The sequence below is a fragment of the Hypomesus nipponensis genome, chromosome 28 (assembly GCF_054491055.1).
Source record: "Hypomesus nipponensis isolate SF chromosome 28, ASM5449105v1, whole genome shotgun sequence".
In the NCBI taxonomy this organism is placed as follows: Eukaryota; Metazoa; Chordata; class Actinopteri; order Osmeriformes; family Osmeridae; genus Hypomesus; species Hypomesus nipponensis.
In genome coordinates, this window is record NC_140388.1 from 8,999,793 (window position 1) to 9,023,000 (window position 23,208).

Sequence of the window (23,208 nt, forward strand, 5' to 3'; positions counted from 1 at the left end):
ATACATCAGAAATACTGTGGATCATCATCGGTATGCCTTATATATCTATAAATATCATGAGTAATTGTTCTAGTTTTAATTAAACCAATGAGGTGATGTGCTATCCGCAAAATGTATCCACACAAGATGAAAACGGATGCTCACCCCGCACTTTGCCTTGACACAAAATGTCAGACACGATCTTGTCGTTGAGCCAATCGATGTAAAGATTCGACTGGTGTTTACTGGTCGCTGTCCAATAACTGAGAAGTATCACGTCCTGGTGGTAAAATACTTCCGTATCAGGTACCAATGGGTGGTATGGGGAGGCGGGCATTATAGTGCTTTCATTACATGTGATACGCTAAGCTCTGTGTCAGTTTCTCATCATTGACTCTCCCTAACGGGGAAGAAACGACGGTCTATAATCTTTCATTGAGAAAAGGCGAGACGAATTACTTCCCATATAGTCCACGGTGAGTAGATAAGGTTAGATAAAGTAATAGTCGTAATTGATAACAACATTGAACGGTTTTTGTTTTGCATCCTTGTATGACGAGGCTTTGCCACTACTGTCACAAGACTACCGTGTGAGGGGAGGAGGGGTTAGATGCTCGGAGGTTAGAACCGTTCTGATGTAGGCCTTTTCCCTTTCAAAAATGTTCACTGTCGCTAGCTAGCAACCAGTTAGTTGTATTTCACTAAGGTTGGCGTAATATATGTAGCGTTAGTAAGGTGCATCCAGAAAACCAGTATACCTTTGCGAACCTGATCGCGTGGCCGTATGTTGAGTAAGCTGAATGAATTGGTGTCACCTTACTTCCAGGACACTTATCACTATACTGTGCATTGCTGTTTGATCCACCGTCAAACAAATGTAATCATGCCCTGTTCATGGTAAAATAGTGCGGCGTATGACTTATTAAGGCTCGCTGAATGAAGCTGTTGTATCTCGCCTCAGCCTACAGCAACAATGATCCACAGTCTCTTCCTCGTCAACTCTTCGGGGGACATATTCCTAGAGAAGCACTGGAAGAGCGTTGTGAGTCGCTCCGTTTGCGACTACTTCTTCGAAGCGCAAGAGCGCGCCAGCGAGCCCGAGAACGTGCCGCCGGTGATCCCCACTCCCCACCACTACCTCATCAGCGTGCTCAGGCATCGCATCTACTTTGTGGCCGTCATTCAGAGCGAGGTGCCTCCTCTCTTTGTCATCGAGTTCCTGCATAGAGTGGTCGACACGTTCCAGGTTTGTGCGCAATCCTCCCAACTTCCTCGAACCCACCCTCCTCACTTACGCCAATGTTCCCGCGTTCACCCTAACGCTCCTTAACACTGAACTCACACCCTGACAATAAACGTTCCTTCCCTGTGTCTTCATCATCTTCATTCCCCTCTCCTCAGGACTATTTCGGAGTGTGCACTGAGGCAGCCATCAAGGACAATGTGGTGGTGGTGTATGAGCTGCTGGAGGAGATGCTGGATAATGGCTTCCCACTAGCCACCGAGTCCAACATCCTCAAAGAGCTCATCAAGCCTCCAACCATCCTCCGCACAGTGGTCAACACCATCACAGGTACCGTGCCTTCACACACACACACATACACACTCATGGTGTAACACATTGACTGTCGATCACACCCCTTCGCTGTCGTTCCACTCTGTTGGTGCGCACACTCGCGTTTTTTTGTTGTTGCAAACGTTCTTCTTCTTCTTTGGGACTCGTGTGAGCGTCGTCCCTGCTGATGTGCTTCCTCTGCGGTCTGCCAGGCAGCACCAACGTGGGGGAGCAGCTGCCCACCGGCCAGCTGTCTGTGGTGCCGTGGCGACGCACGGGGGTGAAGTACACCAACAACGAGGCCTACTTCGACGTGGTGGAGGAGATCGACGCCATCATCGACAAGTCAGGTAGGCCAGCCCGTGGCCCACGGGGGGCGGGGCTACTAGCCAGGGAACACGGCCGCCATCGGACTGCTTCCCTTCCCTCCTCCCTCGCTCCCCGTCCTGTACTTCCTACTCTATTTCTCACTCACTCTTGCTTGCTAGCTCTCTGTTTTCAGACTTTTTCCCCTTCCCTATACTCTATCTTCTCTCACCTTTTCTCATCTCTCTCTCTCTCTGTCTCTCTCTCTCTGTCTCGTGCGTTCACAGGCTCCACGATCACAGCAGAGATCCAGGGAGTGATTGACGCCTGCGTCAAGCTGACAGGCATGCCTGACCTCACTCTCTCATTCATGGTAAGTGTCTCCCTCTCGCCGCCAGTGGCACCTCAACACGATGTGCTGTCAAGCCATGTTGGATTCAGTAAAGTAACTAAGGTGCCCCCTCCCGTCCGTGCCCAGAACCCCCGGCTGCTGGATGATGTCAGCTTCCACCCGTGCGTGCGGTTCAAGCGCTGGGAAGCCGAGAGGATCCTGTCCTTCATTCCCCCGGACGGAAACTTCCGCCTGCTCTCCTACCACGTCAGCTCCCAGAAGTCAGTCCAACACCCTCTGCCCTGTCGACCAACCCTAACCCCCTCTGCCCTGTCGACCAACCCTAACCCCCTCTGCCCTGTCTACCAACCCTAACCCCCTCTGCCCTGTCAACCAACCCTAACCCCCTCTGCCCTGTCGACCAACCCTAACCCCCTCTGCCTCGTCTACCAACCCTAACCCCCTCACCCTGTCCACCCAGCATAACACCCAGGTCCACTCAACCTACCCTAGACCCGCCCTGCCAACCTTAACCGCCCCCTCAACCTTATCCACCAACCCTAACCCCTCCGCCCACTCCGCTAGCCCTAACTTACTACTACTAAATGTGTGTGCGCAAGGCGCAAAACACTCCTCAAACCCAACAGCTCTTAACATTGGGTGTCCACCCAGCTATGTCAACAAAGGACGTCAGTGCATATTAACATTGCAGCTCGAGTTTTAAGTCCAAGTGCAGTAGTTGGAGGGAATGGTATGTTGAGTGTCGTGGAACATAAACGTGTGTGGCACAGAAACAAAGTAGTTCCTGCGCCTTCTCATATTTACATCAATTCATTTGATTGATCGTAATCCATCTGAAAGAGTTGCTGTTGGTTACTCTCCCTTGATCACTTTAACCTCCACACACGCGCCAACCTCCGCAACATTCTCTTCATTTATCAGATGCTGTCATCTGAAGCAAAGTACACAAAGTGCATGTTGAAAGTCTAGCGCCAATAATCAAGGATCAGAGGCGCATTATTTGGGGTCTGTGTTCACTGAGCGCGTCTCACAGCACCGCTGACCGTCCCTGCTTGTCCGCCCCTCAGTCTGGTGGCCATCCCGGTCTACATCAAGCACAACATCTCGTTCCGAGAGGGCAGCTCCCAGGGCCGCTTCGAGCTGACCCTTGGGCCTAAGCAGACCATGGGGAAGGCTGTGGAGTCTGTGCTGGTCACCAGCCAGCTGCCCCGCGGCGTCCTCAACACCAACCTCAACGCTTCCCAAGGAACCTTCACCTTTGACCCCGTCACTAAGGTACCGCGTGTGTGTGTGTGTGTGTGCGTGCGTGCACGCGCGACAGTTGTCCCCGTGTCTGACTAGGGATGAGACATTTTCTAACGCGTAAGCTCAAATCCTTTGTAACAAGTTTTCAATTGTTTTTTTTGTTTTTTTTTTTTCCTCAGCTGTTGTCGTGGGACGTGGGTAAGATCAACCCCCAGAAGCTCCCCAGTCTCAAGGGCTCCATGAGCCTGCAGGCTGGGGCCTCCAAACCAGACGAGAACCCCACCATCAACATCCAGCTGAAGATCCAGCAGATGGCCATCTCAGGTACGACCTCTGCTCTTGCCACGCACACACACCGTCTCTCTTACACACACACACACACACACTCTCTTACACACTTACTTTCACACTCACTCACTCTCACAGACAATGCTTATACACACACACGCACCCAGACGCTGTAATATACACACACAGAGATGCTGCACACACACACACACACACACAGGGTATACACACAGGGTACACATTAAGCTCATATCATCTGTGTCCTCAGCTGACTGTCACATGACTGGCCCACTGTACTGCTGTAATCTAATATTTCAGCACTAGGTGGCACAAACGTACCCAAACGGCAGTCCTAAAACCGCCAAGAGTCATTCGAGACTTGGATCTCACGAGCCGGCTCACATCACATGAATTGATCCATTGTTTCTTTGTTCTGTTCTCGTGTAGGACTGAAGGTCAATCGGTTGGATATGTACGGGGAGAAGTACAAACCTTTCAAAGGCATCAAGTACATGACCAAGGCCGGCAAGTTCCAGGTTCGAACATAGAACGAGAAGATGGGGGTGGAGGGGTGTGGGGGCTATAAGATCTAAGGTTGAGTTATGATGGGGACAGACCCTGTGTATATGCATTTCAGGATTTATCCACACTAAACGTGTGGACTTGTACAGATGGGTGAGCACCCCCCCCCAGAGTCATTTGCACAGTCGAATGTGCACAGATGTAACGGTAACAGTGTCACTCTGAAATGGGTCTGTCACCAGTTAGCTTTGTCATTTTTCTTATCGATTTCTTGTCTTTTTTTTTCTTTCACCTTTTGCCCTTTTGAGAGCGCGAGTATTCCACCGCCCCTCTCACTTTCCACTCAGATCATTCCAAACCCTGCTGCCTCCCTGTCTCTCTCTCTCCTCCCCCCTGCACCCCCCCCCCCCCCCCCCCCACTGGTCAGTTTACAGCTCTCTCTATATCTCTGTCTTGCTCATCTCTGTCCATTCCTGCTCACGTCCATCTCTGTCTGCCTTACACTCTGGACTCCAGCCTGGGAGAACATGTCCTGATGCGTGTTCTCTCTTGCCTCGTGTGCGACCACAACCCCTGGTATATACGTGAGCCTCCAGCATAGAGTGAGATGCTTGAAGTGTGTGTGAGGTTGTGTGTGTTTCTCTGTTGTAGGTTCCCTGACGGTTTTTATTTACACGTTTTATTCATCTGTATTTAATTGTGCTTTTTTTTTTTTTTTACTATTATTTATTGACCCGATCAATGACTAAATAAGTGAGTCCACTTATCATATCTTGTTGCATAAGGCTATGGTACTGTTTATTCATAGATCTTTGCTGAATCATTTAAATTCTGCATTCATACTGTAAAATGCGCTGTATTTTTAAGCACTCCCCCCTAAGCTTTAGTTTAAAACCATACAAAGGATAAATCTCATCCAGTCCTCCATGTCCCTGACCCTGAACTGCTTCTCCTGTGTTCATCTCTGCTGTGTTCCTCTATATGGACATGATGTTGCACTACCTGTCTCTCATACTGCAGTGGCACGTACCTATACCAAGAATGTTAAGAGGTTTGTATTTGTGTTTCCAGCTTTAGTTTGTTTGACAGGTTACTTTCAAGTGAATTGTACAATGTTATTGAAATAAAAAGGAGTTTGAATTGATAAACAGAATCGCATTTATGTGGCAATGCTTTAATTGCAGGTTGCATTAACTACCGTTTAACTACAAAGCAATAGCTATTGGAGTTAGCGGTTCTGATGTCATTACACTTCTTGACGGTTTAGCGTCTGAGCGGTTGGGCTTTCCGGAGGTAAGTTGATATTAACATTGATCTTGTTTTGGTTACCCAACCTTCAACTGCCCCTTCACAGCATCCACTTACCCCTCACTCTCCTCCTTATAGCTAAACGGTATTATCTTATACCGTATATAATAACCTGCACTGTAAACCTAAACAGCTATTAGGTACCACAATTTTTTCTTGTAGATATTGCTATGTAGTTACATGTCAGAAATTACAACCTTATTATAACGTTTTTATTGTATTCATTAGTTTTATAGACCGTCTATCAACGTAGCGCATGCATAGTCAACATGTGTGTGTGTGTGTCACGTGAGATTAATAGAATGAGATGAATACATTTTTATATATTAAAGTGTAGAGGTAATCAACCTTTACTAATAGATATGTACGATACCTTCTGAGACAAAAAAAAGGCTGCTAAAAATGAATGTCGTCACGTCAGTGGTGGTGGTGTTACGGGTAACCCTCTCGATCCACCGAGCTTATCGAACTCCACTCCGTAATTTGCTGATCACTTTAACCTCGGCAACGTTAACGTGTTCTTCGTCTTTTTCCTCCTCTACTTTTAACTGTAACCAGACCTCAGACCTTCGGCTAGATATAGGTGGGAAAAGTGTGTCAATGTTTTAGGCAATTGTGCATTATTTTCTGAAATGTTTTTTTGAGTTATTCCTTTCCACCTGAATCTTCTAGATATTTTCTATATATTCAACCATAAAACTATTTCCAATAACTTTAGTAGGCTAATCTTCAGCAGGATACTTTTCAGCAGTGTTTTTTTCTTTTTAAAACTTTTTAATTTGAAGTTGGAAAAAAGCGAAGACATTTTAACATCCTGTCGTCTGTCTTGGTATGTATCGTCTTATTTTTCTAAGGAAACATTTATTCAACTCCTTGTGGATGTTATTTAACTGCATTCCAGCAGGTATACAGTCATGTCAGCGGATTTGTGAATGTCTATTCCATCTAGCGAAAGTGGGTATTTTGTCAGCAGTAAAACAATTAGTAAACGTCTACACATTGACCATTGGCCACCTTACAGTTCTCAATAGCTGTGACTTCACACCTGAACTAATAGATGTGTTTTGTGTATTGTGCGGGCTACTGTTTGCTAGATAAAGGAATTTGTGTTAATGTGGCCCTAATGACACATTGTTGTGTATTGGTTTATCTGATGCTTTCTAACTATTATCCTTTGATCACCGTTCGTGTCTATCTAACTCCCCGGGGTGTTGTTGTGAAAGTGCAGGGGGTCTTCCTTATTTGTTGTTTTCCCCTAGTAGGCTACTAACCATAAACAGCGGGTTCATGTCAAGGTATGCACGAGGCTAACGTGTAGATACCGGTATAATAACGGGCGTATAACGTAATGTGTTGCTGCATTGGCGCGAGTTAAAGCACCCGGTATAAAATGCTGAATAAGCCACGTGCTTGTTTGAAAAGTATTGCTGCTGAGCGCGTGGGGCAACGTTCCATTATCTCTACTCAGAGTTGAATGCGGCAGGCAATCACGTTATAAGTCTAGTAGGCTGAACTCAGCATAAATGAATATGAAGGATGAAATTGAGTTTTATTTTTAAAGCTATTTCAATAGCTTGATGACTGTCATTGTAATCACGTTTATGGGACACATTTTTTGTTGGCCAAAATCGAACTTAAATGGGTCTATACCTCGATCTGTTATGATGTTGCAATTCGAAAATGTAACTTTCTTTTTCAAAGTTTATAAAGTAGTTAATTGAAGAATGGTCTAAAAGCCCGATTAGCGTCCACAACAATGGCGCGAACCATTTCCCTTACTATTGATCCGCTTGTCTGGTAGCAAGTAGAAGTGAATATATATTGTGACAGCCTTATCACTAAATATGCCTATACGTTTAACTCACGGACATTTGTTTTGTTTGGGTCTCCATTGGAGATCTCCAGTAAGGCATCAATGCTGTTCAGCCTGCTAAAGGCAGTATGTTCAGAGATAAAATGCTTAATCAGAATACTGAGAGCCGTGGACAGACCCATGAGAACGAATAGGTTTGTCGAGAAAAAAAGAAAGAAAACCTTTTCCGTTTATTGACGGTCGACTAGTCTTTGACTGCTGAACAAAGAGTGTGGTCGCGGGCATCAACGAAACCCCATTCTCTCATTCAGAGGCCAAACAAAGCCCCCTCCTCGAGGGAACTCGCCTTTAGGACTCTGCATCTTCTCAAACTCCTCACGTAGGACCAGGATATCGACCCAACCTCAACCCGACATCTGCTAATGAACGTTCAAGTCAGAGACACATAAATATAATGCTTACAAATGTGTTTAAATGCGATTAGATCCCATCGTGTCTAATGTGGTTCATTGTGTGATTCCATGCCTCTTTTAACAGCTTAATCCTCTCGATAAAAATACACAAACAGAAAACGTTTATCCAACTAACGTTTCTTGTCTTATCTCAACTCTTTCAGAAGTATTCCTGATACAGCTGTGCAGTGTGCAGGCGATGCCATGGCTTCTCATTCCCCGGTCATCCAGCCCTGGCTGTGGTGCTCCCCAGTCCGTCCTTCTGGGTAGCTCCGAAAGATGCTCCACAGGCCCTCTGTGACTACTGTGACCCGCCACACCTGTTAGGAGACCCGTCGGCAACATGACAGACTAACCCCCCCCCGAGGCTCGAAGCCTTCCTCTCAGCCTGAACACTCGACGCCTCCCCCCCCCCCCCCTGCTCCAGCCCTCTCTGACCACACAGCTCCAACGCCGCTCTCTCCAGCTCCCCTCGACACTGCCCAGTCCTCAGTGTGTCCCCCCCCCGCAGGGTCCCCGCCATGCGCAAGGCCAGGGCGGTGCCAGCCCCGCTGCCCAGGGACGTGTATGAATTCTCCCTCGACGGTGACGAGGCTCAGGTGTACCTGAGGGCAAAAACCCTGGAGGGGGAGTCTCCCCTCGCCGAGTACATCCAGCACGAGCACAGACACGGTGGGCTGTACTCCCTGCCCCCCCTGAAGGAGCCCGACTCCCCCGGGGTCACGGCGTCCCAGAAGAAGAAGAGGAAGAGGTGCGGGGTGTGCGTGCCCTGTCTGCGGCGGGAGAACTGCGGCTCCTGTAGCAACTGTGAGAACCGCAAGGTGGGCCATCAGATCTGCAAGCTGCGCAAGTGCGAGCAGCTGAAGAAAAGGAACGGGAAATGGGAGGTGAGTGAACAGCAAACCTTTGGATGTGCTCGGATCCTCCGTTTATTTTTTGGGGGGTTTACTTTATTTATTTATTTATTTATTATTTTTTTTAAACACAGGCTCTACCGCTGAGCTTACACCCAAACCCCATTTCCTCACAACGTAGAGTTTGTGAATGTCCCAATGTATTGACACGACAGACGAGTTATCACTTGCAGTTGTTACTTCTTGATTTTGGCTTACGTTTGACATCTCGTTCGAAGAGGCATATGTCTGCTTGTTGACGACTGGCCACCTCTTCCCTCTATTACTCCACCCTTGACATTCCTGTACTGTCATGTTGTGACATGTACCTGCCTTGGCTGGAGGAAAGGGATGCTTCACTCTAAGCACTAATATACTGTACCTTACCGTAGCCTTCCCATCTCAGCCTCATGTCGTATCAACAGTTCTCTGCTTTAGCAATGGTAGGGTGCTCTATGATGTCGTTATCTTACCAGCCTAACTTGAGTCTTAGCAATACTGTGTAGCAGTTTGCCAGTCTGTGCTGGCCCTGGGCAACAGGGTAAACCAGCTTTGCGAATCACTTAGCAGGAAGGTCCTGGCCGTCTATCATGACTGTCATCAAGGTCAGAAGGACAGCGACACCCTGTGTGTGTGTGTGTGTGTGTGTGTGTGTGTGTGTGTGTGTTTGTGGCTGGGTGTGTATCGGTGTGGGTGTGTGTGTGTGTACATAGTACAGGCAAAAATGCAAAAGGTGATTTATCACACAGGAAAAGTAAGTAAACCTGTTTACGTGGTCACATTGCAAGTTCTACTTGAGCTGTTTGCATGTGGGTCATGATTCAAACTGGTGCATTACTCAGCAAAACACAAAAACAAAAAGCTATACGTTTCAAGCAACCATCCTGTTTGCAATCATTAAAAATCAAATACTGATGGTAAAATAATAATGGCCTGTTTGCCATTAGCTAACAAACACCAGTGGAGCATTCCTCTCTCTCTCTCTGTCTCTCTCTCTCTGTCTCTCTCTCTCTGTCTCTCTCTCTCTCCCCCCCCCCCCCTTACTCAGCTGTCTCTGTGTGGTCAGTCCCGACCCTCAAGGCTCCACGCTGGAGCGCTGCTGTGGGGGTTGACCTTAGGCCAGAGTCAGGGCAGCCAGGCAGGATGGGGGAGGGGTGGAAGTGTATGTGCATGCTTGTGTGTGTTGGTGATTGTGTGCACACGTGCAGGGATATGTGTGTTTGTTGTGGAGGGGGAGGGGCAGGGGCAGGGGGTTGAGAGAAGGAGGACGAGAAGAATGTAAATAAATAGTCTGGTGTGGAGGGAGGACTCAGGAAAAATGAGGCTAGCAGAGAAGGGCTTCACGTTTGGCCTTTCTTCCCTCCCTCCTCCCTTCCCTCCCTCCTCCCTTCCCTCCCTCTCTCCCTCCTCCATCCCCCTCCATCTCTCTCTCCTCCTTTCCCTGCCTCTCTTTCCTTCCTCCCTTCCCTCCCTCTCTCCCTCCTCCCTTCCCTCCCCTCCCTCTCCCTCCTCCCTTCCCTCCCCTCCCTCTCTTTCCTTCCTCCCTCCCTTCCCTCCCTCTCTCTCTCTCTCGCTCCTCCCTCCCTCCCCTCCCTCTCTTTCCTCCCTCCCCTCCCTCTCTTCCCTCTCTCCCTCCTCCCTTCCCTCCCCTCCCTCTCTTTCCTCCCTCCCTTCCCTCCCTCTCTCCCTCCTCCCTTCCCTCCCCTCCCTCTCTTCCCTCTCTCTTTCCCTCCCTTCCCTCCCCTCCCTCTCTTTCTCCCTCCTTTCCTTCCCTCCCAGTGTTTTTAGATGAAAAGATTAGAGGAGGAGGTGACAAGGTAAGAACTGACTGTGGGACACCGGACCTTCTGAAGCACAGGGGTCAGAATAGTTCATCACAGGAAACCTGGACTTGCGCCTGCCCTGGCTTGGCCTGGCCTTATAGTTCCTGCCTTGTCACTAGACAAGGTCACCCTTTTTTCAAAGGTTTCATGCACTGTAGGACAGGTAAACAGGTTTAAGGCTTTGTCTAGTACACCCTGACCAACAGTTTACAGCTGATACATAATTAACTATATCATTCATGCCTCATTACAGAACTTGATAAGTGGATTGAGTAATTGGCCCAATCAAAACCTCGTAAAGCTTTGCTTTAATGAATGAGATGAACACAGGAGACATGCACATATGATGATTTAGAGATACTACACCAGACAGTGAGTTGTACATGTATGTTGTTAAGAAGCGCAGTGGTGCTCATGACTCTGGTAGAACGCTGACAGAGAAAATGGCACGTCTCGGGGCTGGATCTGAAGACACCAGATAAGAAGCTAAATGCTTCCTTTTCGTTTCTAGAAAGGTCAAGCCAACCACGAGAGATTCAATCAGATTGACACCATCGTCTCGTAGACAGGATGAGGCTTGAAGGGTTGTTGGTTTGAACCTGTGTACCCTCCCCCCCCCCCTCCCCCCATCACCTCCAAACCTGAGAATGAGAGAAGATGCGAGGGAGACAAGTGAAGTAGATGGAGATACAGAGCACGTGCTGGTACTGTGGACGTGACTGTGTGTGGTGCAGGTTTACTGAGAAAAACAAGTAGGACAGGGTGCGGAGTATTGTGTTCGAGCCAGATCAGCGCTATACTCTAGTGGCTGACTGTCTGTGGGTGATCGGTGATGCCATCTATTATACCCCCTCCCCCACCCTCTCCTCGCCTCCCCACTGACCTCTGACCTTTTGAGTGGGATCACCATCTGAGTCCCCATCGCCCTGGCAACCACATCCCAGCAAACCAACAGACCCTTCTCTTTACACAGTTGAGAGGAACGTACGCACCCACACACCCTGCGTCCTAAAGCATATGCTTGTTCTTTTAGTACGTAACTCAGTTGCCCATACAAAGTACGTAGTGTATCATGCAGGATGCATACAGATGGAATTTGAGTCTTTAAAAAAATAAAATAAAGGTATTTTTATAAGCTGCACTATTAGACACAACAGTCACAAGGCTGGTTGCCATGTGTACAGTAGTCTATGCATGAGGACTGACTCTAGATCAGGATGGAGGGATGCAGAGCAGGGGAGCAAAGCAGGCTTGTAGCTGCTCCCATCAGACTCTATTTCTGCTTACTGCAGTTCTCATTTTTGATCACAAGGTGCTGTAATGAACCCACCAGGGCAAACAAGGCACTGAGGTCTCCTGCCCCTGGATTGCTCGATACCCCAAAACTGAAACTGACTCCCTGAAATGACCATTTTGACTTTCATATAGCAAACGTTGTCGGCTAGTTTGATTCATCGATTGCACAGAAAGTAGATCATATTTATTGCAATGTAAATTCACTGCTCCCTCTTTTTTCTTTTGGTCCCCAGATACATCCTTTGTGTTTTAGTATGATATATATCACTATATATAACACTATATTTGTTCCTTATGGAAGATGGGGATACACTTTGTGGGCAGTACCTTACCCTAGTTGTACAGTACTTTTTCATAACAAGACGTCTTGGGTTAGTTCACCCTGTCCTCCCCAATTTCAGGAGTCGCCTGCCTCCATCACTGTGAAATAGATATCAAACTCAATCTTTCACGTACGCAATTAAACATGCGCAAATTCGCAACACCTGAGACCAAGTACGCGCACGCATTTTTTTGCGGATCAACAGACTGACCAACCGAAAATACCAACCAACAGAGCGAGCTATAGAGCTGCTCGTCGCAGCAACAGAAAAACACTGTTGGTTTTGTGGAGATACATGACAGTGAGAGACTGCAGAGCGGAGAGATGGGCCAGTGCTGCACATCACTTTACAACCCTCCATCTCGCTCGTTTCCCATGGAGACAGGTGTCAGTGGTCAAGATGGATGTTTCTTTGTGTGGGTGTATGCGTGTGCGTTGTCGAGGATTACCGCTGGGCTTTAGGGAGCTATTGTGAGAGGAGAGGGGGATGGACTGGCTTAATTAATGCCATTAATTGGTCTGTAATTACAAACTGAACTGCTCAGGCCCCTTTGTCCTCTCTCTCCACTTGGAAAAGCAGATTTTTACGACACATTACCAGGAGGGCCGTGTATTAGAGTTGCTGTGCTGTTCTGTAGACAGCAGCGTGTTAAGGAGTGGATGGGGGGGGGGGGGGGGGTGATATTACAGGTTTGGGGGGTTGTGTGTGTGTGTGTGTGTGTTTGGGGGGAGATGGTGTGGTTATGGGTTGCCAGGTTCTAATTGGTCTCATTGTTGTCAGTGCGGGAGTTGTGGAGGCGGTGTAGGAGTGCGCTGAGGTAGCCGTGGGCGGGCACAGTGCTTGTGTGTATGTGAGGACGCATCGGTGTGTGTGTGTGGTCGACACACATAAGTACGTCTGACAATAGGTGTGTTTCTATCCCTCGCGTTAGACTGGTCGTCTGAGAACGTCGGAGCGAGCGGTCTAAATCGGGACTCATAAGAAGTCGAGCGCAACATAACGTCGAACCGCTGGCGTTTCGATAAGATTCACAACGTTGCCAGGTGACCAAGCCATAACACAGCGAGCCACAGACCGCGCCGCTGCCGTTCCCTCAGTCCCGCTTACTACAAATACACTCTCTCTCTCTCTGTCTCTCTCTCTGTCTGACACACACACGTGGCTGCAGTGACGTCAGAAGAGGGGATTTCCCACGCCATGTGAAACACTGGGGCTCAGACAGACATTACAAACGCTGTGTCACTGTCTGGCTGCCTCGCCTCTACTAAGCACTAGACCCTCTCCCCTCCTCCGCCTCCCTCCCTCGCTCGCTCGCTCGCTCCCCCCTCCCCCCTCCCCTCCCCTCCCTCCACCCCCAACCTCAACTCTCACTGACTTTCACTTCGTACACGGATCCTCCGCCACTCAACCCACCTCCTTGAAGTCTTTTGCTCTTTCTCTAGCGTTTTTGCATTTATTTGAATCCTTTCAATGTTCCATTGTAAATTTCAAGGATTTCGATTACATTTTTCATTCAGAAATGGACGCTTCTCTGGCCGGCAGGGGATGTGTGCCGTAACACCATGGCAACATAAACAAACAACTGACTGTCCAGGAAAGCCTGGGTGGTTCGATCTGTTGTAGAGACGGTTGCCTGGCTGCGAAGCGTCTTCACCATCACCTTCTGAACCTCTCCTTCCAGGGTGAGGGAGCAGCGCTGGTCACTTTAGCAATGGTTCAAGACGTTGAGATGGACGGAGATGTTGACAGGGTGTGAGCTGTTGAGATGTTGAGATGATGTGAGATACTGCAGTTCTGTGTGAAACCATATGTGACATTGCTTGTGAAAAGGGCCGTACAAATAAGATTTGGATTCGATTTTAATTGGAAATGTTAAGATGGTGTGAGTAACTGAGATGCTCGTTATGTAATGAGTCCCTAACTCAGATGGATGGTTTTGGGAATCTCACATGGGAAACCAACACTGAAAGGGGCAGAGATTATATACTACGTACACTTCAAAGGTGTATGAATTGCAATTAAACGGCAAGCCAAGTTGATTAAAGTTAATTATAGTGAAATATTATCCTTTCATCATCTTGTCCAATTAAATTAATTTGTTTTTAACTTCTTATTTCTATTTTCTTCCCTATTGAAAATTCTACTCATAAAACCAGTTTCTTCTTGTAGTGCAAAATTTCCATATGGGCATAAATGTGCACAATGTGATTGTCTGTCCTAGTCATTGTGTGACTGCCCATGATTTGAGTCAGCACAATCAGTAGACTGGGAATAGTGTGCGTATGAGTGCGTGAGAGTGTATATGTATATGTATGTGTGTGTGTGTGTGTGTGTGTGTGTGCACTGCACAGTCCAGTCCAGTTATTGCAGGCAGCCCTGACCCAGATGGTGCTCAGTGATAGCACATACCAGAAGCATTGTTTAGGGAAGCCAAGCTGGAGCAGATAATTGACAGCCATAGAGAGATACCATCCCCCATCCACCTTCCTTTCGGTCTCTCTGTCACTTACTCTTTATGTAGCCGCGCGCGCGCGCGGACACACACGCACTTCCCCTCAATCTAGAACCCCCCTCCTTTAGCCTCACAGCTATCTCTTTCTTCCTACCTCTTTCTCTGTTTCTCTCTCCCCCCCCTCTCTCTCTCTCTCTCTATCTCTCTCTCTTTCTCTCTCTCTCTCTCCCCCCTCCCCCCCATTCTGTATTCACCCTAGCAGCAGAGCCCAACCTGGCCTCTGATTGGTTGCTTGGCTCTCTTTGTGAGCTATCTGTAGCGTGACGTCTCACCGGCTGTGTGTGTGTGTGTGTGAGAGAGAGAGAGAGAGAGAGAAGCTGCGTGTGACCGTGTGTGTATCTGGTTGAGGAGGAGGGGGAGCTCTCACATCACGTATGCAGTCAACTTCGCCTGCTGGAAAGACCGAGCGAGAGAGAGAAAGAGAGAGAGAGGGAGGAGGGGGGTTGCAAGAAAAAAGGTGGGAGGAGGTTCTGTGTAGTGCAGTAGTGATAGCGATCACAGAGACTTGAAAAAAAAAAAAATCCCCCCCGACTCCCCCTCCCTCGTGCGTGTGCAGTAAACCTATTGGTGTAGGGAGCGAGCGAGCGAAAGAGAGGGAAGGAGAGAGAGAGAGAGAGAGAGAGAGAGGGAGAGAATGTGTGTACTAGGGCTAATATAAAGCAGGATTAAAAACACAAGATGGCTTCCTGAATGGGCTGGAGCACAAACGAGAGAGAGAGAGAGAGAGAGAGAGTGATAGAGAGAGAGAGTCCTAGAGGTTAGACGGTAGGCAGCTGGAGTCTTCTGATGGGGATTCAGCCAGACGACGAAGACAGAGAGCACACCAAGAGAGACTGGCTCTGTGGGTAAATATTAATTGCCAGGCAGGGATGATGGACAGGGACACAGAGGGGAAGAGAGGGGAGTCTTGGGGGGGGGGCTTTTTGGGATTGAAAGGGGGGCAGCCGGCGAGACTAGGGCAAACTGGAGACAAAACACTGCCGGCACACTAAACAGCTAGACGGGGTTAGTGGGGGCATATCAAATGTGCAACTGCTGTTGTGTGTTCATTGTTCCAGGGATATTACAGTTATGACAACCATCCTGTGTAATATTTCCTCATGTTTCTTCTCTCCCTGTAGCGTGATATATTGACAGTGGCATGCGCATGTTGTGCAGTGATAGGTACGATAAGGTGTCGCCAACATATATTTAAACGTTCGATGTATGCCCTGTGTGAATTCAGTGGCAGAGCCACAAACGGAACTAGAGGGATTACATAATTCCATAATTAAAATAGAGTCCTCTTTTGCTGTCTCTCACTCATTCGGCTGGCAGTGGAGTACTGAGGAGGCTCGCCGGTTTCACATGTGAAGGACACAGAGATTTAGGGGGGATTTTCTAGAAGAAGACATGCTCATTGCATAGGCAGTCTGGATTGACGTGCCTCTTTGAAATGGCTCTTGTCGCATTATTCTATTAATTGTCATTCTTCTCCCTACTCTCTCTTTCTCTCTGTCTTGCTCCCCCTCTGTCCTTCTCTCACTCTCTCTGTCCCTCCCTCCCTCCATCCCTGCTTCCCTCCCTCCTGGAGAAGTTGGGACATTTTAAGGACAACAGTAAAGGCTGGTGTATGAACCCTGGTCTGGCAGCCAAGGTAAGAGAACAGACTATCTGGGCAGAATATATTGTGTGTGTGTGTGTGTATGTGTGTGTGGTGTGTACACATGTAAGCCTGTGTGTGTGTGTGAGAATGAGGGCATCGTACCTTGTGTTTCAGCAGCAAGTGTGTTCCTGTCCCTGAGGGTCCAGGCTATTTGTGTTTGTTAGTTCCGTTCGCCTTGGGCTCGGGGAATTGTCATTTCATTCATCGAGGGAACCCCTTTGAGTCGTGTTCAAGAAATGTTCGGGCTGTCGGAATCGAATGTCAATGACCGCCACTTTATGCGTCTGTAGGTCGCGGGTGTGTGTGCAGAAACGCGTCTGTGTGGAAGTAGACGCTCTTTTTAGCTGTAAAGAACCCACGCCCACATCAGCACTAGGGTCAGCCCCTTGCCGCGTGTCTGGTTCTGGTGTCCTGGCTCTGACAGGCAGTCATGTGTTCTCTAGCTTCTCTGAGTTCCGGGGTCCTTGGCGGAGCCATTCAGGAGAGCAGAGTGAATTCAAACAGGCGCTGTCTTCTCCCTCACTCTGGTTGGCCAGCTTCTCAGGCAGTGGCGTCGATGAGTCGGTGTCAGGGTGACGCGTGTGTGTGCGACTGTATTTGTGTCTGTGTCAGTGTGAGTCAGAGCGCTGATTTAAAGAGTCCCGGGCTGGCGAGGGATTGGCGGCAAAAACCCGGCATGTGTCGAGAGGTGGCCAACGCAAGGAGTGCAGAAGAGAGAGAACAAATCACTGAACACACACACCTACACACACACACACATGCTCGGTAGCCAGGGGCGGACCTTACTCTCAAAGTTTTCAAGTCAGTTGAGGTAAACGGAGTAAAAGTTAGTGGGTCACGGACGCATGCGCCCAAGTGTGTGTGTGTGGACTTGAGTAACCTGTAGAGCACAGCTTTTCAGCGCTGCTGTTCCCCGGTTCTCCGAGCTGTGGCACACTTGTGTGTGTTTGTGTGTGTCTGTGCGAGGGAAAACACCGAGCCGTGGCTTCATAGAGAATGTACACACTTCTGAACCATCTCTCCACTGCGGAGAAGCGTTACTGGAATGAGTTTAACTAGTCACAGCTGTCCGACACAATGTTCCCATGTTGAAGAATCGAGCTGTTAGCATTTGACCCTTTGTTCAGTCAAACGTTCGTTTTATTCATGTCATTTGGGGTGTTATTAAGGAAGTGAGAATGTAAATGTCTTAGCTCAGAGTGTAGTTTACGGGAGAATACTGTTCCTTGTCGAGCAAAGTTTTTGTGTCTGTTGTGTGTTGTCCCGCTTGGGAAAGACAAAAATGTAAATTGATTGACATTGTAGTTCTTATCTACCTATCATCCTGTCTGAGGAAACTACTTACCAGCTAAATCTCCTGGTGTCCATCTGGCACCAAGCTTTAGCATGCTACTGGATAAACCAGTCTCAAGTCACTAAACCATGGCAGTTTCATCAAATTGTTCTTACAGTGTAAATGTTACATGTTTTCATTTGGCTGTAGAAAGTCAGTACTTGTGTGTCAGTTGTGGTTTACAATATAGACTGCTCTATTTAAAAAAAAATACGGAATGTCATTTACTGGTACATGGTTATGTTTCCCTGGTTACCATGTGGGCGGGTGTAGCAGTAGAGCATTTGCCCGCAGATCAAGAGGGTAATAGTTAGACTCCCCTTCACTATGTTGTTTTAGATTATTTTTTTTTAACGTCTGCTGAATGAATACATTATTTGGTTAACAGCCATCTAAGTTTGCTGTGCTGGAGTAGCAATAGGCTCACTTTGTTGTCAGGGCAACGCACCTTGGTCAGAGCAAAGGGCCACCCTGTTATGTCAGCGGCACAGCAGAAGACCTCTCGTTTGTCGTACCAGGAGCAGTACTACCAACCTGTCACTATAGTTCCCAGTGCAGCGTCTCGCGTCTCTGTCTCACTCATTTCAAGCCTTTTGTAGAAGCTAGCTCTTAAAGAGACGAACGCAAAAGGACCACAGAACGATGGCGCCGCCACACAGTATATTCTAGTTGTTTACCGCTCGCACAGGATTTCCTCTTCTGTCATCCGTCGCTTTGAGAGACACTCTGCCTGGGTGTTTTTCTGGAAACGCAGGCAGAACTGTGACATGAATGAGTCACCGGCTACAGCGTGACAGAGGGTGACGGCGGGTGGAAAGTTGAGCGGTAGTAGGTTCAACCATGTGCGGAATCCAACCCCACAACCCCCTCACCCCCCTAATCAACCAGGGTTAGCACTGCCCTGGTTTCTGTGGTAACACTGAATGGCAGATTACATCATTGAAGTCATATTAGCCCGGCCTCTCCCCTCCAGGTTGTTTGCACGACATGCCGGCAACACGTGTGCGTGTCTGTAGGAACGTCGTGTTTCTAGGTAGGTTATCGTCGCGCTCAGGAAACGCGCTGAGTCAAATTGGCTACCATAGCCGATTGTGTGCGAGTCCTATCTCATTAAAGGCCACCGTTGCTGAATTACTGAATCGGAGGACTTTAAACTTTAAAGAGCTGATCTACTGTCCCACGTGTTCAGATGTTTAACCCACCGACCGCCGGATGGGAACCAGCGTTTGAAACAAACCTTTCCTCATCCCCAACAGTCGCTCGAAAAGGGTGCGCGTATGGGTTTCTCAAGTTCAGTCTAAACTTGAGTGCGCTAGCACACCCCTTAATCATTAGAAGTCAAAGCCGAGGACTTGTGGAGGTGTGTGGGGAACGCCGACTTATCATTCGCGGATCAACCGCACAACTCCTGGGTGTCGCCAACAGCTCGCTCTGCTGTCGCACGGAGAGCGCTCACTCAAATGTCAGAGAGGGTGACAAGCTCGGTGTCATGTCGCCGTGTTTCTGCTCTAATTAACGGCACGCAACCGTCTGTCATCTCAAGTCATGTCTGTTTGGGCATGTGCCAGTGGAGCTGGGAGGGGGGTTGGGGGTTTAGGTGAGGGGAGAAAGCGTCTCCAGCTGTGCCGCCGAGGAACCGTGACTCCGAGCGAGTCCTCCACCAGTCTCCTGATCCTCGTCCTGCCGCGGAGGGCCTCTCTCCAGCCAGATGCACAGCTGTGTCTCGCGTTGTCACGGGACAGCATCCCGGACGGACCGGGGGGGCTGAGCACCCGGCGTTCAGATGCCTTACGACGCCCACGTTATCTCACCACAAACAATCCCCACCAAACGCTTGGTTTGAAACGACAGTCGATGTGGCGCTCCAGTCTCCAGTGTGGAGTAGCTCGCCCTGCAGTGCTGCAGACCGGCGCTGGCCCTTTAAGACGGGCTACGCCTGAGTCGAACATATGGGGAGCTAATCTTAGCCCGGCTCCTCGGAGACACAGGACTGGCAATACTCCACTGTGCAGGGCTTCTCTCTCCCCTCCCCCTCTACCGCTCTCTACCTCCCTCTCTCTCTCTCTCTCTCCCTCCCTCTACATCCATCGCTCTCTCCCAGGGCGCGATGTGTGGTGTTACGATCACCCCCCCTGTTAGATTTGCTTCTTTTCACTTTATTTTCTTTGCTCCTCGTTCGTTTAAACAACCCAGAGCCTACCCCCTTCACATCCCCCTCTCTTTCTCCGGGGTTCCCAAAATCTGCCGCACAAAGAGCACTCTCTTTAAAAAAGACTCCCCACCCTCTTCCCCCCCCCCCCTCCTTGTCTTGCCTGGTGGAGTGTGTTTAGAGGCTCCACCCCCCCACCCCCTCCCCCTCCTCTCTTTGTGAGGATTGGAGAGTACGAGAGGCAGTCCTCCTCCAGCTGGGCTGTGCGTGCAGACTCGCACGTGCCTTGTGTCAGCCGGGGCTGGGTCCGGAGTTATGATGACAGAGGGGAGAACCTTGAGCGGGCGTGCTGCAGCACCCCACATCAACGCTCTGCCCGGAGGTGGAGCTCGCTGCCAAGACGACGATTTGGGGGGGGGGGGGGGGAGGGGGGAAACGAAGGTTGCTGAGGCCATTGACATGTCGAGGTGACATCATGAGTTAAATATTTTACAGTTTAAGTTTGGTCCGGGTAGATAGGCTTTCATCGTGAGTGGATACAACGCTCTCCGAGTTCACGTCACACCCACAGTGCACCCGGTGACCTTCGTGATTGTGTGCGTGTGAGTAAACAGGCCATTAGCACACGCTAGCTGCACACGCTAGCTGCACACGCTAGCTGCACACGCTAGCTGCACACGGTAGCAGCACACTGGTTCACTTACAGATGGAGGCGCCTCTAAGTGGGCTGTTGCGTGCTTTTCTAAGTGTGTGTAAGAAATGGACTGTGTTTTCAATTTCCTTGTCTCAGCGAGTGAGTGAGTGTGTGTGTGTGTGTGTGTGTGTGTGTGTATTGACTGAGCGTGCGCATCCAATCAGATGACCTTGATGTCATCAGAGCAGAGGGTAATGGGGGATGGGATATGGAGTGGGGGTTGGGCTGGAATATAGAGCAGATATCTGATTTTCCGTGGCTGAGTGTGTGTGTGTGTGTCTCTGTGTGTGTGTGTGTGTTTTATGGATTTCAGCATGCTGCAGTGTGTTCATTTCTGGACTGCTCTGTGTGTAGAAGTTAGATCCAAGCGCGGGAGTTCAGGGTGAGTGACACCAGAGACTCCCACTCTGGAGATGGAAGTGATTCTGTTGTGGTTGAGCTGTCAGCGTTCTTCATCGCTGGCTGTTGCCGTTTCCTCTCAACTGACAACGTGGGGGACGCCGACAAATGGGGGGGGGGGTGGTCACATGACCATCTATTTAGGGGAATTGTGCTCACATTCTCATTATCTGATCCTTTTTTCCCCTGTGTTTCTCCTACTGTCACGGTCGTGATACGGTAATCAGTGTGTTTTTCTGCTTGCAAGAAAAGTTGAGTCAGGGTTAGTCATATAGCAGGGAGTGGATCAAACCCAACAACATGCCAGTCACCACTCCTACAACCTGTGTGTGTGTGTGTGTGTGTGTGTGTGTGTGAAAGAGAGAGAGAAAGAGAGAGTGGGGGTGGAGAGTGCACCCTGATTCTAGTCTGACTGGTTTTGAGATGATTAAACGTCTCGGAGCATCTCGCCATGCACCTTGTGCCGGAACGCAGCGCGACGACGGTAAGTGTCCTCACGGTCGTCCGCCGTTTCTTCACTTCTCTCTCTCTCTCTCTCTCTCTCTCTCTCTCTCTCTCTCTCTCTCTCTCTCTCTCTCTCTCTCTCTCTCTCTCTCTCTCTCTCTCTCTCTCTCTCTCTCTCTCTCTCTCTCTCTCTCTCTCTCTCTCTCTCTCTCTCTCTCTCTCTCTCTCTCTCTCTCTCTCTCTCTCTCTCTCTCTCTCTCTCTCTCTCTCTCTCTCTCTCTCTCTCTCTCTCTCTCTCTCTCTCTCTCTCTCTCTCTCTCTCTCTCTCTCTCTCTCTCTCTCTCTCTCTCTCTCTCTCTCTCTCTCTCTCTCTCTCTCTCTCTCTCTCTCTCTCTCTCTCTCTCTCTCTCTCTCTCTCTCTCTCTCTCTCTCTCTCTCTCTCTCTCTCTCTCTCTCTCTCTCTCTCTCTCTCTCTCTCTCTCTCTCTCTCTCTCTCTCTCACACTCACACTCACACACACTTTCTCATGTCTTATGTTCTCTTGTTGCCATGGGAACCTCACAGCACTGTTTGGTGGGTATGCCTGGTTACGCCCAGAGGGGTAGAATCTGTGGTAATTGTGCGCGTGCCAAGGAGGTTTCACGCCCGAACACAGGTGTTGTGTATCTGTTAGGGTTGGGGTAGTGTATAGACGTGTGTGAAGAGGATAGGACAGGTGACAGTTGTAACTGTGTTGTTCTAGCGTTCCGTAAAGAAATCCGAGTTGGCAAACGGGGGGGGGGGGGCGCATCTCGCGTTTCTCCGAATTGAATGTCATGCTGTTGTCTGTGTTGAGGAGCCTGGCGATATCTAGGTCAGGGTCAGGTTTGGGGTTTGTGCCATCCTCTCATGGTGTCGCTCTGTCACAGCCTCAGGAGAGAGAGGTGGCCCCTTTGACGGGGACTTCAGCCAACCAGGGGTCCTCTAGAGGCTTTCTACATACAAGAACAGGCACATTTACTGGACTTCTCTCGAACTGTTCTGACTAGTCTGTCTTTCTTTCAGTGTGTTTTGATAGTTCTAGGAAACACATCCAGCGTTAGCCAGGATAGTGAATGAGTAAGCGTGTGTGTGTGTGTGTGGTTGGGGTGGGGGTGGCGGAGTCGACACTCAATGATCTGAGGGGCAGCCAGGGTGAGGGTGGGAGGATCCGATGACGTAACAGCGATGTCGTAACTGTGTTGCTCCTCTTCCTCTCACCCTGCTCTCGCTCATTGGCACTTCCTGGTCACGTGACGCGACACACTTCCCGTTCCAGGCTCGGGGCTCAGGTTGTTTTTGTTGTGGTTGGTCTAAAGGTTATGCACGGTTGTGCTTGTGTGCGCATGTGCGCCGAAACGATCTGGATCCCAGACAGGCATGGAGTGACAGAGCGAGGCGCAAACAAGAGACAGGGAGAGAAGCCAAACGAGAAAGAGAGCGAGCGAGAGAGAGAGAGAGAGAGAGAGCGAGAGAGAGAGAGAGAGAGAGAGCGAGAGAGAGAACGCACGAATGACACAGAGCGAGGGAAAGCCAGAGAAAAAGGTGGCTGAAGTTAATCCAGCCTAAGCACTGCGCCGACTGCAAATGCTCAGTCATAATAAGAACATAACGTTGCGCAGTAGCCGACAAAGATCTGCCTGGGGGGGGGGGGGGGGGGGAGGGATGGGGAAGAGACGGCCATGTTTTTTTTTTTCCCCCCCCTCGTCTTCCTGGCTGCTTTTTTCCGCCCAAAGACGGGACCGAAACTCCCGCGATCGCGATGTCAAAGGACGGAGAGAGGAGAGAGAGTGAGCGGAAGGAAGGGGAGAGGCAGAAAGAGAAGGGGACGGAGCGAGGGAACCCCCGCAGGAGGGTTA

General features: G+C 49.3%; 2 protein-coding genes across 2 annotated transcripts in view; both read left to right on the plus strand.

Annotated features, from left to right (window-relative positions):
- The first annotated feature begins 335 nt into the window (after positions 1–335).
- ap3m2 (adaptor related protein complex 3 subunit mu 2) lies at positions 336–4,645 on the plus strand. Its single transcript, XM_084695198.1, has 9 exons — positions 336–455; positions 941–1,225; positions 1,381–1,552; positions 1,747–1,884; positions 2,128–2,213; positions 2,319–2,452; positions 3,260–3,467; positions 3,617–3,761; positions 4,173–4,645. The coding sequence occupies exons 2-9, from the start codon at positions 953–955 to the stop codon at positions 4,271–4,273; spliced, it is 1,257 nt and encodes a 418-aa protein (XP_084551324.1). The 5' UTR covers positions 336–455; positions 941–952; the 3' UTR covers positions 4,274–4,645.
- Positions 4,646–16,265: 11,620 nt separating this feature from the next.
- tet3 (tet methylcytosine dioxygenase 3) overlaps positions 16,266–23,208 on the plus strand; it is a 29,329-nt gene continuing 22,386 nt past the window's right edge. Inside the window, exon 1 of the mRNA XM_084694638.1 lies at positions 16,266–16,303. Coding sequence (XP_084550764.1) covers positions 16,280–16,303 — 24 coding nt within the window. The 5' untranslated portion in view covers positions 16,266–16,279. The remainder of the gene's footprint in view (positions 16,304–23,208) is intronic.